At 49.1% G+C, this 14,391-nt stretch overlaps 7 protein-coding genes across 7 annotated transcripts; 5 read left to right on the forward strand and 2 right to left on the reverse strand.

Moving 5' to 3' along the window:
• Window positions 1–110: 110 nt before the first annotated feature.
• On the forward strand, window positions 111–2,300 carry EURHEDRAFT_401621 (Zn-dependent exopeptidase; the record flags this gene model as incomplete). The annotated part of the gene is made up of 2 exons (XM_040780102.1): window positions 111–924; window positions 976–2,300. The coding sequence occupies 2 exons, from the start codon at window positions 111–113 to the stop codon at window positions 2,298–2,300; spliced, it is 2,139 nt and encodes a 712-aa protein (XP_040640246.1).
• A 58-nt stretch (window positions 2,301–2,358) lies between these two features.
• On the reverse strand, window positions 2,359–3,390 carry EURHEDRAFT_411063 (uncharacterized protein). Its single transcript, XM_040781513.1, has 4 exons — window positions 3,277–3,390; window positions 3,091–3,204; window positions 2,923–3,039; window positions 2,359–2,863 (listed from the first exon to the last, which is right to left on the reverse strand). The coding sequence occupies exons 1-4, from the start codon at window positions 3,350–3,352 to the stop codon at window positions 2,556–2,558; spliced, it is 615 nt and encodes a 204-aa protein (XP_040640247.1). The 5' UTR covers window positions 3,353–3,390; the 3' UTR covers window positions 2,359–2,555.
• A 539-nt stretch (window positions 3,391–3,929) lies between these two features.
• On the forward strand, window positions 3,930–6,227 carry EURHEDRAFT_355577 (translation initiation factor 4B). The gene is made up of 7 exons (XM_040778458.1): window positions 3,930–4,235; window positions 4,307–4,363; window positions 4,430–4,474; window positions 4,540–4,542; window positions 4,613–4,678; window positions 4,740–5,021; window positions 5,081–6,227. Exons 1-7 carry the CDS (start codon window positions 4,232–4,234, stop codon window positions 6,088–6,090), a joined length of 1,467 nt encoding a protein of 488 aa, XP_040640248.1. The 5' UTR covers window positions 3,930–4,231; the 3' UTR covers window positions 6,091–6,227.
• Window positions 6,228–7,242: 1,015 nt separating this feature from the next.
• EURHEDRAFT_355618 (uncharacterized protein) lies at window positions 7,243–8,045 on the reverse strand. The gene is made up of 2 exons (XM_040778459.1): window positions 8,018–8,045; window positions 7,243–7,957 (listed from the first exon to the last, which is right to left on the reverse strand). Exon 2 carries the CDS (start codon window positions 7,801–7,803, stop codon window positions 7,321–7,323), a length of 483 nt encoding a protein of 160 aa, XP_040640249.1. The 5' UTR covers window positions 7,804–7,957; window positions 8,018–8,045; the 3' UTR covers window positions 7,243–7,320.
• A 1,105-nt stretch (window positions 8,046–9,150) lies between these two features.
• EURHEDRAFT_376491 (uncharacterized protein) lies at window positions 9,151–10,017 on the forward strand (the record flags this gene model as incomplete). The annotated part of the gene is made up of 2 exons (XM_040778859.1): window positions 9,151–9,352; window positions 9,410–10,017. 2 exons carry the CDS (start codon window positions 9,151–9,153, stop codon window positions 10,015–10,017), a joined length of 810 nt encoding a protein of 269 aa, XP_040640250.1.
• A 541-nt stretch (window positions 10,018–10,558) lies between these two features.
• EURHEDRAFT_411067 (Gfo/Idh/MocA family protein) lies at window positions 10,559–12,263 on the forward strand. The gene is made up of 6 exons (XM_040781514.1): window positions 10,559–10,613; window positions 10,682–10,707; window positions 10,777–11,003; window positions 11,053–11,339; window positions 11,395–12,170; window positions 12,223–12,263. The coding sequence occupies exons 1-5, from the start codon at window positions 10,571–10,573 to the stop codon at window positions 11,922–11,924; spliced, it is 1,113 nt and encodes a 370-aa protein (XP_040640251.1). The 5' UTR covers window positions 10,559–10,570; the 3' UTR covers window positions 11,925–12,170; window positions 12,223–12,263.
• EURHEDRAFT_355688 (60S ribosomal protein eL32) lies at window positions 12,025–13,171 on the forward strand. Its single transcript, XM_040778460.1, has 5 exons — window positions 12,025–12,170; window positions 12,220–12,262; window positions 12,501–12,625; window positions 12,698–12,819; window positions 12,888–13,171. Exons 2-5 carry the CDS (start codon window positions 12,223–12,225, stop codon window positions 12,994–12,996), a joined length of 396 nt encoding a protein of 131 aa, XP_040640252.1. The 5' UTR covers window positions 12,025–12,170; window positions 12,220–12,222; the 3' UTR covers window positions 12,997–13,171.
• Window positions 13,172–14,391: the final 1,220 nt, after the last annotated feature.

Consider the following 14,391-nt stretch of genomic DNA (forward strand, 5'->3'; position numbering starts at 1 on the left):
GACAAATTCTTCAAAAAAGCAAAAGAAGATGTATACCCCTGGGTAGGTATACGTATATGTAGCCTCGAATTCTTATCTTGGCTAGTCGACATTCAACCTCCTGAACCACGATGAAACGCGCCCTTCATGCTGCCTCCCGGGGCAACAGGCTAAATGTCATCCTTGCATCTTCCTGCATTGCATGCTTATTCTGGCTATCCCTATACTGTCATCCCACACGGTCTTTTGAGAACCCTCAATTGGCGCGCCGCTCATCCCGAGCACAGCCTCCCTGGGATGAGCCCTTCGCTCTCGAGGAATTCCTAATCACCGTCCCAGACCCCGCCAAAGCCCGAGAATGGAGTATCTACTACACCTCCCGGCCGCATTACCTGAGTCTTGGTCTTCCCCAAGGTCTCTGGACCCAGGTCAAATGGCAGGAATTCGGCGCCAACGCGTCTATCAAAGACTACCCTGTCGACAACCCGGGTAACCCCTTCACTGTGCCCAAGTACAGTCGTCTTGCTCTGCTCAATCAGGATGCTGGAGGGCGAGTGGTTTACGAGGCAGGTCTCGTCGAGAACACCACGGATGTGAATCCTGTGAGCGGAGAAGCCGTGGTCGTGCCTCCATTTTTCAGCTTTTCGCCGAGCTGCAACCTCAATGCGTCTGTAGTATACGCGAACTTTGGAACCGAGGAAGACTTTGGAGATCTGGACCGCGCAAACGTCAACGTTACTGGAAAATTGGTTCTTATCAAGGCCGGCAAGGCACAAGGTCCCCTTCTTGGCGATACTTTTCTCGAAACGGGCCTTGCGGGGTATATCACCTACCCAGATCCCCAGCTGGATGGCGAATTTACTGGTGACAACGGTTATCTGCCGTATCCGGATGGCCCGGCTCGAGCGTCATCAAGTGTCTTTCGGCAGGGTGGACCTCATTCCTGTAATTATTTCCTGTCCCTGTTGTTTTGAGTCTCCCCTCTGACAGAATTAGATCCGAACAAATCACACGCCGGTCCAATGCCAGTACTGCCCATCTCATACGAAGATGCAATCCCAATCTTGCAAGCTCTCAACGACCACGGGCCGCGAGCTGACGAACTAGGAGACTCGTGGAAGGGCGGCCGACTGGGCTATAGTGGTGTCGAATATAACGTAGGTCCCACACCGTCCAATATTGTCCTGAACATGCATATCGAAATGGAAGAGATCCAGGCCGTCGCCTACAACGTGGTCGGCACAATCGAGGGTGAGATTGAAGATGAAGTAGTAATCATCGGCAACCACCGCGATGCATGGGGTGCTGGCGCTGCAGACCCAAATAGCGGTTCCGCAATCCTGAACGAGCTTGTCCGCAGCTTCGGCCTAGCTGTCCAGCTTGGCTGGCGGCCCCTCCGGACCATTATCTTCATTAGTTGGGACGGCCACGAGATGGGATTCTGGGGCTCCATGCCGTGGGTTCAGGAGAATATCCCGTGGCTATCCAACAAAACAGTAGCCTACGTGGAAGCACCAAATGCCGTCTCGGGCAGCCAATATTTCACCAAAGCCAGTCCTCTCCTGGGTTCACTGTTCCGTGAAGTCACGTCCCAGATCCCATCTCCCAATCAGACTATTCCAGGCCAATCGGTACTAGACCTCTGGGGTGGCTCGTTGGGGCCACAGGGTGGTGGTGATGCTACGATTTTTGTGCGCCAGTGTATCACCACGGGGGACTTTGGCTTCGAGCAGGGAGACCACGATCCTGTGTTCCATTGGCATAGCAGCTTCGACACGGTGGCCTGGATGGACAGATTTGGAGACCCCGGGTTTCAGTATCACATGGCGGCTGCGCGGGTTTGGGCTTTGCTCGCGGCCAGGCTGGTAGAAAGTCCCGTGCACCCATTTAATGTGACCGAGTATGCAGCTACTCTGCGCCATTACGTCAGCCTTATTGAGGAGGAAGCAGACGAAACTTTGGGGTCTATGCTCAGTTTTGAAACATTAAACGATGATCTGTCACGTCTCCATTCTGTTGCTGTGAAGTTTGATATGCTCGCCGCAGAGCTTCGAGAATCGGGCAGGACGGCATTCGACCACGAAGTGAAAACCGTGAATGCCAAGTACCGCATGTTTGAGCGTCAATTCTACAATGAAGAGGGCAACGGGACGGGGCAGAGTAAAAAGAATATCGTCTTCCAGGATAGCTCGTACAAGGTCGATAAGCCTGGGTTCCCAGGGCTGGCAAACAGCGTCGAGTCGGGGGATTTGGATGAGGCTGAGGTGAGTGAGTCTGCTAATCAAAAAAGTTCAGTGCTAACAAGGATTAGAAATGGTTAAGCATTATCCAATCCAAGATAGAAGATGCAATCGGCCTTTTGGAGGGGTAGTGGTCGATTCGACTACTTGACTGAAAACAATCTTCAAGTTTTCTATATATTATTGTACATCTAATCATCGTTAGTCTACTACCGTCATTAATATAATAGACTCCAGCGAGCTTCTGTTAGACCCATTCCTTCAGACAAGATATTGCCCCGACTTGTATATAGGGTCACTAACCACCATATCCAAATTCTTGATTATCAACGTCGTCTAAGTACCCCGCGGTTTCGACACACTCTCTGTCCCAACAGCCCTGGCCTTTTCTAGTTCTTGAATTTTCTCGTCAAGGAGTGCGACTTCCGCCTCAATGCTAAGCACTTTCTCGTTCAACATTCCCCGGTAATCATCATCTGATAGTGATCTCAAAGGAATCCACTTCGAGTCCGCCAACTGCTGGAGAAACGGTTTTGATGGAACGTTTGCCTGCTCCATCTGCCATGTGTCGATTGCGTTGAAAGCACCTTGGCTGACAAAACCTAGTAGTGAAAATATGATGGTTCCTGGGAGTAGACGGCCTCCTGTTGATTCTCTATCAGTCTCTCTCGTCCCAATAAGAGTTATCGTTCTAGAGGCATACCCATCAGTCTGGTCACTCCTCCTCCAGCAATCCCACCAGAAAGAGCGCTGACATATGACCTTTGTTTCGGGGTGGCCTTGTCTTCATAGTGCATGTTTAGGATATTACTCCTCAGCCCTGTTAGAGTTTAGTCAATGCCCAGGTAACAAATATGGAAAAGATACTCACACCAAAACGTAGTCCCGCAGGCAAACCAATGAATACCACATGAAATAGAATGGATCACTGGATGTGGAGAGCGAATAACACCAGCGGCACCTCCATAGGCAAGACCAGTGCAGCCTACACTAGTAAGCATGGCCTCCATATATAGATAGGCCTCCCAGAGCACCAGATGGAGGATGAGAAACTAACCACTCAAGGCTCCCACTTTCAACGATGACAGCAAAGCATCTTCAAGATTAACATTCTGATTCTGCTTTCCACTCATCTTGTGATTGTTGGATCACATCCCCTGTTGAAGTCATCGGTTCTTTGCTAGACGTTGGAGTCGATTTTCGCGATATAAAAAGTGCACGTGAGATCACGTGTATTAGTAAGATATCGGATTTGGCATCTTGGGTACTTTTTAACATATTGCTGGGAGAAAAGAGAATGGAAACAAAGATGAAGACGATTATGGTGCTGTCAATCAGAATTACACATAAAAAATGCTATAAAGTCTAAGCTAGGAGGTTATGGTTAACAGTTCAGCAGTCCTATTATGCTACCTCGCAGAATGAAACATTGGGTTGAGCAGGATTCAAGCAGCATGTCATGTATGGCTAATAAGGCTCTCTGATCTGTCAATCCTTGTTTATAAGCATGCATATGTCCCTTGATGTACATATCAACTGCCGTACATTTTCTCTGGTGTTCTTATGTCGGTTAAATGGCCCGTCATTGGCGAGCACCACATCGACCACGCCAACAATTGGCAATCTGTGCCTCGGAACAGAGATACATAGAACTATATACGGAGTATCAATATTTAATTTTATTTCCTTTGAACTAAAGAACTGTTATATAACTAAAGCCCTATCGCACCAACCGTAACATCATGCATCTAAAAAATTATACCCGGATTACATAAGCGGCCAACCAATCTGCACCCCTCTGTCTGTCTTCGTCCAACTTTCTCTACTTTTCCTTTGCTTTGCGCATCGTCGTCTTTCCAAATCTCACCAGAATTTCACTTTCTGAAATAATTTAAGTCGTCTTCCTACTCGGGAGTCGCTTTTTATACCAGTTTTCGGCCCTCTTGCGTCTGAACGAGACGCGCACAAAGAATCTCCGGCGCAGTCCAGATTCCCATCCAACAGCTACAAATATGGGTACGCCTATCCCACCACTCTGCCCAAACCGGTATGCGAAGAATGGACAGTACTGACTGGCTTGTTTATAGCGCCTCCCAAGCAGAAGGCCCAGAAGATGTCCATAGGGACTTTCTTGGCCGATGAGAGTAAGTGAGAAAAAAAAGTTTCCCGCAAGACTGATTGAGACAGAATGTCGGTGCTGACTATTTTAGCCCTTGGCTCTTGGGCCGATGAAATGGACGATCTCCCTTTGCCTGGTAAGTCACATCCACAACGATGTATTGAAATATGATGATAGTCGCTGACAAGTGATAAACTGCAGCCTGTATGTTTGATCCGCTCCTACCCCCACCTCTTATCCTTTGTTGAAAGTTACGACTAAATGGTTTATACAGCCGTTCCGTCCATGGGCACTCGCCCGGCTCCGTCGGCGTCTGCTACGGGTTTCAACGGCTATTCCGGTATGAGACTTCCCTACCACCATGAGACGGCATTGGCTGACGGTAATAAATTTTTGAATAGACCGCCCTTTCGCGACTAGAGAGCCTCTTCCTCTTCCTACCCAGCCTCCCTACACCGCGCACATCGGCAACCTTTCCTTCGATGCGGCCTCCGCCGATGTTGAGGATCTCTTCGCGGGTTGCGATGTGACCAACGTCCGTATCGTGGAGGATAAATTGACAAAAAGCCCTAAGGGATTTGGCTACGTCGAATTCGACACCGTCGATGGTTTGAAGAAGGCCTTGGACCTTTCTGGTGCTAATCTCCAGGGCAGATCGATCCGAGTCAGCATTGCGGAGCCTCGTATGTATCTTCGGTTTGCTTTTTTCTGAAGGATCTTTGCATACTGACAGCACGGATAGCCAAGGAACGTGATGTCAAGGAGTTTGATTGGACCCGCAGGGGCCCTCTCCCCGCCCCAGAGCCCGCTCAACGCCGTGTTCCTGACCGCTCCACATTTGGACGCGCCTTGGACAACGTTTCCGACGCTGGCAGCGACCGTCCATCCCGCCGCAACTTTGAATCTGACGGCAAGCCTCGCGACTTCGGCAACTGGGAGCGCAAGGGCCCTCTTTCTCCCGTTAGTGGTGCTCCTGCACCTAGGGAGGGCGGCCGTCGGAGCTCGCCTGCCCCCGCCTGGGGCGAAGGACGCTCCCAGGAGGGCTCTAGACCCCCGCGTCGTGAACTTCAGGAACGTACCCCCACTGCGGCCGAACTTGACAACTCGTGGAGATCGAAGATGCGGCCCGATGCGCAAATCAGCAACCCCCCCTCGCCTGCTGCTGCTCCTGCATCTCCCGCTGCTGCTCCTGCGGCCCCGGCAGCCCCTGCCAGTCGTCCCAGGTTGAACCTTCAGAAGCGTACCGTCACGCAGGAAGTCCTTAGCCCCGCTTCCGGCACCGAGTCGAAGGCAAGCCCATTTGGTGGTGCGAAGCCAATCGACACTGCCACTCGCGAGAAGCAGGTGGAGGAGCGCCGCCAGGTTACACTTCGCCAGAAGAAGGAAGCCGACGACAAGTCAAAGGCGGAGAAGGCGGAGAAGGCGGAGAAGCAGCGTGCTGCGAAGGAGCAAGCCAAGGCTGAGAAGCCCGAATCGAACGAAAAGGACACTAGTGACGTGCCTCAGGGTGGCAAGAGCTTTGACATCCTCCGGCGTGCTGGTGAGGAAGAGAGTGGCATGACCGCTGACCAGGAACCCGCAGAGGAAGTTTCCAAGGCCGCTGCTCCATCGCAGGAGGCTTCTGCCGCTCAATCCAATGGCAACTGGAGAAGCGGACCGGCCGAGGCCGAAGCTGCTGGTGATGACGAGGGCTGGAGCACCGTTAGCACGCGGCAGCGCAGTAACCGTCGTGGAGGTCGCGCACATGCATAGATCTATTCATTTCCTTGACTTTTTCGATACCCTGAACAGTGTCGCCATTTAATTCCAGAACGCGGAGAAAACACTTTGACTGTTTTTCTTTTATCGTCCGGGGTGCTTTTTCCGAAAAGCTCTTGCTATCTGCGATGGTGGAGAGGTTTTGGTTAATGTTGGTGGCTATTTGTTCAAATTTCCGATCATCTGCGCTCTTCTCTGATTCTCCGACCTTGTCTTGGTTCACGATTCTCTTGCTGGGCTGGGGATGATTTTAATCCTTTGCTACAGTTCCGGGCACGTCGAAAAGTTTCTCGTTTATTCTCTTTTGTGTTTGAGTGTTCTGACCCTAGCTCTCTCGATGTTATGTATGCACTTGACGACCATTATGGCCGATGTGATGGAGGAACTCGTATTCTATGTTGTCTTATGAGATTTCGTCCGTTTTACAGCTGTCAACTTATCTCTTTCTTTTTTTTCCTTTTCGGTTGTCTGTCTTGTCATGTTCGGGATGGGAGATGGCGTGTGGAGTCCTAATTGTTCTTGTTCCATGTCCTTCCTGTTGACGAGACAGCATGCAATAAATGTTACCGTTTCTACTCTGTACAGATACCCGTAGCATTCTGTTTTTCATAAGCATCTAACATGTACACGAGTCCTGCATCGTGATCGCTGCGAGGTTACTATGCACCATGTACAGAGAGTACACAGACAAATCGACGGATATACCGAATTAGGCTGGAGACCTGAGACATTAGTCATCTATCAGCAAATCTTCAGCTCTCCTTCACATGGTATATAAGCGTTAGAAAGAGGAGTAAGAGTACAGATGCCCAATGGCATCTTTGTCTGGAGCTGAGACCAATGGCCACCAGACCAATTGATTCACTGCAGCTGGGGTGAGCTGACTGGGCTGAACCAGTACTGTAAAAATAAATAGAGTCCGTGGGCACCACATTTATAAATTTATATATTCTTTTTACTGTGAACCTGTGACTCTTGTGTGCAGGCAGACACAGGAACCTAGAATACACGCACACACTTTGTATAGATGCAATATGGAGAGTTGCGGTAATGACCCTACAAAGCCGTGGAAGCTGGAGTTTCGCTCGTCGAAGAGAGTTGTGATTTGGGTTGTTTCGGTTGGGGTTTTTACATTATTCTGTAGTTTGGGAACTGTGTCTGAATGGGGCTAATGGATGTTTAGGATGTTTTCATTTATGGCATGGTGAGATTGCGTTCTCGCTTCTATCTAGCAGTATGGCGCAGGTTGGGGGTGCTATGGGATGGGTTAGTATGGAGATAACAGTGGGGCCGGTGCTTGGGCCGTTTATAGGAGGGATATTGTGAGTTTTCTTCATCCTGGGGTTGATTGCGGAATGGAATGGGTTGGCTAATGGGGAATAGGGACGGTGGCAGAGATTGACGCATTGATTTGTGCTGGTTCTCAGTATGAATCTTTTTTGGAAAAGATGGTGAGTCTGTGGATGCGAAATCATCACCATTACCGGGAATGCTGCGGTTGGTGTGTTCGGGCAATCTGCTTCTCATTTTTGCAGCGACAGTCGTGAATGCTATTTTGTATACATCTCTCGACTTGGTAAGTGGTGTCGATTTTTGAGGGTTCGTGAATCGCTGCTGGCATCTCAGGTCCTTCCCCTTCATACCATGAGAACATTCGACCGAGTCCTCTAGGCGTCGGACTCTGCTTCGTTCCTCTATCCACACCATTTTTCCTTTCCGCAGTAATAGGCGATGCTGTCGACTGCTACGGCGCGCAAACAATCGCTTTCCTGGGCTTCCTTATAAGCTTTCCCATATTCATTCTCCTCCGAATCATCACAACTGACTCCACCCATGACAAGTTCTTTCTAGTCATCTTTCTCTATTTTCACCGGTCTTGTCAGTGTCCTGCAAATGGTCTCTCATGATTGAAGTGCACTACATCGTCGAGAACATCGAAAGTGAACACCCCGATCTATTCGGGCACCAGGGCGGTACAGCTCAAGCATATGGCTTGTATATAGCCTGGTCGCGCGATCAAGTACAAGGATCATTGCTTGCTGGATCCCTGGTCGAAAATAACGGATGGCAGACAATGGTTAGTGTGTTTGGGGTTATGAGTGGGGTAACTGCTATGGTTTTCCTGGGGGTGTATGGGTGGAAGGGATTCGGGAGGTCGTGAATTGTGCCAATTCCAGGTTAGTGATCTTCAAAAAGCTTTCACTAGGCGATATCCCATCTCGCGCACACCCAATTGCAGGCTATTGGAAGATAGCATCCACCAACCGCGCGTATGCGGAGGCTGGGTTTCAGATTGCGGCAGCGCTTGTTCTGCGACATATGTGAGGCACGATCGGAATCAGATAAACTTAATCGAGGGAGTATATATGCTGCAAGGGGTATTGGGGGACAAAGGTTCTTGTCCTTTGTTGGTTGTTGGCGTGGCTGGGGTTGTGTGGGAATAGGGATATATACAGGGCCGATATCGATGTAATTGTCGGGAGACCTTCGCAGGAAAAGCGTCATTTATACCCCTACGAAATACGTATTATGAGGCTACAACATGATGACAATGCTGCAGAATGAGTACAATACTACTGTCAGATGACTCGTCACATCAGCATTGTATAGATGCAGTAGCAGCAACGGCGCGATCCACACGTGTCGGACATTTCTTTTTACTAGTAAAGGCTATAAAGAATAGCTATAAAGAATAGCTATAAAGAATGGAAGATTAAGGAACAATTCAGGAGACTGTCTCATAATAAATGCCAGAATCCAAATAACAATATATGTCTACGTACAAGAATAGCAGCACTATTATGCCCACCAGACCCGCCATCTCCATCCCCGACGGTACTCTTGTCAGCCTCCCCGGGCTGTCAGACATCCTTACATCTTCCCTTTTCTCCCTTCTTATCCTTTCTGGTTCTCTCTTCGCTGTCATTCTGAAATAGTTTCCAGCCTTTAAATACTAATCCAACCTCTATCCCCCGGCAGTAACCAGGGTCGTTCCGTGGGTCTGCCCGACCCAAGAATCCTTTTAATTCCCTCCCCCTCCGCAGCATAACAACCATGTCAACAACGACAACCACGACCGCCACTGCCCTTAATACGACGCTTATCGGCATGCCTACTGATATCACAGCTTCTGAGAAGCATCGTGGTCATGAGGGAGTCTTGCCGCAAGGCGAAATGGCGGCCGAAGAGGCCCAACGGAGAATCAAGGAGTTAGAAGCACAGGTTCAGGTTCTCAAATTGCAAAATACGGGGTCGGGTGAGTCCAAACCTCTCTTCTTTCCCGTCTACAATTATATTGATGCAGGTTGGACAGTCGAAAAACTCGCCGAGTACGACGAAGAAGTCCGTCGTCTGCGCTCTCAAGCCAGCGCCTACACACCGCGAACATCGCGATCCTCTCGATCATCCGACGACATGGATAAATCGCTATCACCAACCCAATTTCCAGCGCCCAATGGCCCCGTACAGCCACAACCGCAACAACAACAACAACAACAACAACAGAGCCGTTTTACCGCGCTAACGTCCTTTTTCCCGTACGGTCGTCGTCCTAGCGCTACACCTACTCCTCCGCCTCCACCAGCTTCGGAGCCGCCACAAACCCAATCGCACGTTATCCCCCCGCATCCTGGCCCCGATCCCGAAGAAACAATTCAATTGCAGAATGCGCTCAGTCGGGAACAAAACTTGCGCAAGGCGGCGGAGAACCAATTGTCGCAGGCGGCTACGGAACTGGAGGATTTGACGGCACAACTATTCAGTCAGGCGAATGAAATGGTAGCGCAAGAGCGGAAAGCACGCGCGCGGTTGGAGGAACGGGTTGCGGTGTTGGAGCGAAGGGATGTCGAGAAGCGGACACGGCTTGACCGGTTGGAGAAGGCGATGCAGAGGGTGGAGAGGTTGAGGGCTATGGTCGGATAGCTCTCTCCTTTTGCCTCCCTCCATACTTTCCTTTCTCTTTGACATGTCCCAGTTTGCATTGGTTGCATCGATTACATATATACATATATACCCCCTTGCGTTTGTTTTTCTCGACATGGGACATGAAACCAGATTGTTTTGATGGGTCACGGCGCGATGAACGATACGATCAGCATATTCAGGAAGCAGGCGCATCGTGTTTATTTGTTTTATCTGATTTGCGTTGGTTTTCTGACTTGTTTTGCACTTTGTTACTGGCGCAGATTATGGTTTCGGCATATCCTGATATTTGGTATCTGTTTACATGTATAATACACCCAGATTGATTCCCATTGATTGATTGATTGATTTTTTCATTTAAAAATATACAATACAGACAGACAATCTATTCATCAATTTAAATTTAATGCCCTGATATGCACATGCACGATTTTTTGACAGATCACGGGACCCCACCTGACCCCGGATTCTGATAAGAGATGCTAGTTTCTACCGTGCCCTTTACCATCCGTCGTCGTTTACATCCTACAGAACAGTTCAACTTGTAGCCATCATGCAACACGACTTTAAGATTGGCATGGCCATCATAGGCAGCGGTACGTATCTCAACCAGAATAAGGAAATCAGAGAAAGAGAAATAATCCAATGCGAATACATATATCAGGGAACTTTGCCCGCGAAGAACACCTAGTGCGCAACAAGCCACCCTTTCCAGAATATACTCGCTCCGTTTTTTATATCTAATGATGTCATTATCAGCCATCAATCATGAATTCCAGTGGCTGGGGCTGCGTCCTCAAAGCCGTCTACTCCCGCTCTCTGCAATCAGCCGAGAAACTGGCAGAAGATATTCCGGCTACAGTGGAGAAGATAAAACGGGAATATGGAAAGGTTCCAGATGTCGACATTTACTCTGATGACTCGGGCCTGGGAAAGGGGTATAGGGACTTACTTGCCCGTGACGATATTATGGCTGTGACTATTGCGTATGTCTGCCATGTTTTCAGTGTCTTCGAAGTCGCTAATCTGCTGAAGTCTCCCGATTACGATCCAGCCGGAGTATATAAGACTGGCTATCCAGGCGGGAAAACATGTTTTCTCCGAGAAACCTATCGCCAAAGACGTTGCTACGGCGATTGATATGATAAGATGGTATCGCTCCCAGACAGGTCCTGATCGGAAGATTCTATGGGCTGTGGGAGAGAACTGGCGATGGATGGATAAATACAAGAGAACGGCGGCTGAGGTCGGGCTCCGTGGAGGCCTGGATAGCTTCCGGGTGAAGGTACACAGCATGATAAAACCCGACTCTAAATACCACAGTAAGCTTCAAGCCGCTCCTAGTTTGGCACAAAGTCGAAAATAACACCATCACAGAAACGGAATGGCGCAGGCATTCTGATTACCAAGGCGGATTCCTCCTAGATGGGGGTGTCCATGTTATCGCCGCTATACGCCTAATCCTAGATGAAATTGCCTATGCTCATCCCCTGACCGAGGTCTCGGCGCATTGCAGTTTACGACAACCACATCTTGCGCCTATTGATACAATTGAAGCGACCTTGCGGACCAAGAACGGAACACAAGGGACTTTATCATTGTCGTATGGATCGGAGTCGAACGACCAGATCTACGAATTCAATTATGGTTCGAGTTCAATCACGCTTGATGGCGATACTCTCACAGATCTAGGGGAAATTGCTTTCAGCGGCCGGGGTGTCACAAGTGAGATCCGTATCTTTGCCTGTTCGATTCTGGAGAGGAGCGGAGTGGTGTACCAGCCAATGTCGCCCGAGGAAGCATTAGCAGACCTGGAGGTCATGGAGAAGATGATCCAAAGCAGCGAACGCGGCGGCGAGAAGATGACATTAGAGTATCAAGTGTGGCATAACAAACTCACTTCATAGATAGATGATGTATGCATTCCAAAAACGGAAATCAACCAATCACGTGCCTTGGCAGGGCTTCCTGCCCCAGCCCTAGGATCCCGATCGGGAAACGGCATCGCTTAGCGAGCCACTAGCGCGGCGGGCCACTCAGACTCGCTCCAACTGGGCTCGGCCAAACCTCCCGCGCGAAATTTTGAGGAAGATTTCGAATCGTCACGACAACTCTCGAACGCCCAGCCAGCGAGACCCTACAACACCGGCAAGGTATGTTCTTTATGTGAATTGAGATATAGGGAAATTCTAATATTTTGAGAAGATGGTCCTCGCAAAGAAGCACGTCCCTATCGTCAAGAAGCGTATGTGATCCTAAATTCCTGCCCGAGCACATTTCGATTTCAGTCTGTCGGGTTTTTGTCCATCGGAGTCCATCAGTTTAGGGGGGAAATTGGTTTGAACCGATTTGAGTACGGGGTTATTGGGTTACGATGGAATGCAAAATTTGCATTCAATGTCAGACAGTGGAAAGACGAGCGACATGGACAATCGATAGCTGGACGATCACACGAAACACGACCGACAACTGACAATCCATAGGCACCAAGACCTTCTGGCGCCACCAGTCCGACCGCTTCAAGTGTGTCCCTTCGTCATGGCGCAAGCCCAAGGGTATCGACAACCGCGTCCGTAGACGCTTCAAGAGCAACCTTCCGATGCCCTCGGTACGATTCACCCACCGAAAAGATATTTACGGACAATCGAACACGAATACTGATATGTGATGTTATGGATAGATCGGATACGGTTCCAACAAGAAGACCAAGCACATGATGCCCTCTGGCCACAAGGCCTTCCTCGTCCACAACCCCCGGGACGTTGAGCTTCTGCTCATGCACAACCGCACCTACGCCGCTGAGTATGTCGCCCGCCCAAACTGTCTTGTTTCTGCAAGTTCGACAATTGCTAATACTAATACTACTATAGGATCGCTCACGCCGTCTCCTCCCGCAAGCGTGTCGACATTCTCGCCAAGGCCAAGGCTCTCGGTGTCAAGGTCACCAACCCCAAGGGCCGTGTCACCACTGAGGCTTAAATTATTCCCCTGTGACGAACGACAAAATGAAAAATTAGTAAAGCGCGAGAAAAAGAAAAAGGAAAGCGGTTTCCGGGACGGATCACACGGTTCGCTAGTGATAAAGGGTACTGGTCGGGTGTTTTTTTATCTCAAATCTATTTTTTCCATTTTTGTACGGTCGTGTGGAAGCCAAATATCCATTCCTCTTTCTTTTTCTCGTGTGAGATACGCATCCATCCTCGGATATGTGCATGACACCTATAAAACATGACAGGTACTGGCGCGACAAAGGAATGGGAGAGTCAATTGGATTTTGATATCAAGAGATACGTCTGTCCGCTGCACTACTTGTCATCTACATGCGTAGCTATCTATCTACATGATCCGCGCAAAGCCAGTCTTTCCCTTCCACTGACCATGATTCCAAATCACGAACAGTGATAATAGAAAATCCCAAGCCTTCACAAGCTTCCCCTCTTTCACATCCTCCAACTTCTCCATCAACTATTCCGTCATCCCAACATCCAAGACAAGCCAGCCGTAATGTCTCAACGCAACATGACAGGCCCATAAGGAAAGGTCTGCGCGGTCAAAATCACTCCAAAACACCCGGCCCGTTTCTTCCTGAACCATCATCATTCCGAGGTTACGGATCACCGTGGCGCACATGCATACTATGTATCTTGCGTAGTGTTTCTAGGTGGGCCACACCCAGTTTTTGGTGTAGTTGCTGAGGTCTATGTGGCGGATGATTTCTTGGTCATATGGGCCTCTTTCCTTGAGGTGGGTGTATGCTGTGCTTTCGCATTTGTAAGGGGTCTGTCTCGGGGTTTGAAGGTCGTTGGTCATGTTCTGCTGGGGTATGGTACTGAGTAATTGTCAACTAGGGATTAATAAAGGAGGGAATCGAGAGTGTACTAATATGCCACTTATAAGATAGCTGGGGTTTCATTTACTAAGACTTGGAAAACGCTGGGTGCATCTGGTTCACTCAGAAGCTTAACAGAAGTAATGCCGTTCATAGTTAGCTCCATTCAGGCGCCTAGAGATATGTATATAGCGATGAAAGGAAAGATTGAATCAGGTGGTTATACACCAATATATATACATTTACCGCCATGGAAGTATAGATTAGTACCATTATCCAACCGCCATGTTTTGGAGTTGATGATTTCAAGTATATTCACTGGGCACTAGCTGAATGACACTAATTGATTGCTTGTATCTAAGCGCCTGCCATATTGAATAGGTTGGTGACAGTTGAGTATAAAGATGTGGTTCATTCCCACCATCTTTCTGGGTCAACCAACTCTCCTCTATATCTACTGATGTATTAATATTCTATCCTGCCATGGACGACACCATTGACTTACTGCAATACTCCCAATGAACTCCACCTCGATTGACATTTGG

The sequence above is a fragment of the Aspergillus ruber genome (genome assembly GCF_000600275.1).
Source record: "Aspergillus ruber CBS 135680 unplaced genomic scaffold scaffold00008, whole genome shotgun sequence".
NCBI lineage: Eukaryota > Fungi > Ascomycota > Eurotiomycetes > Eurotiales > Aspergillaceae > Aspergillus > Aspergillus ruber.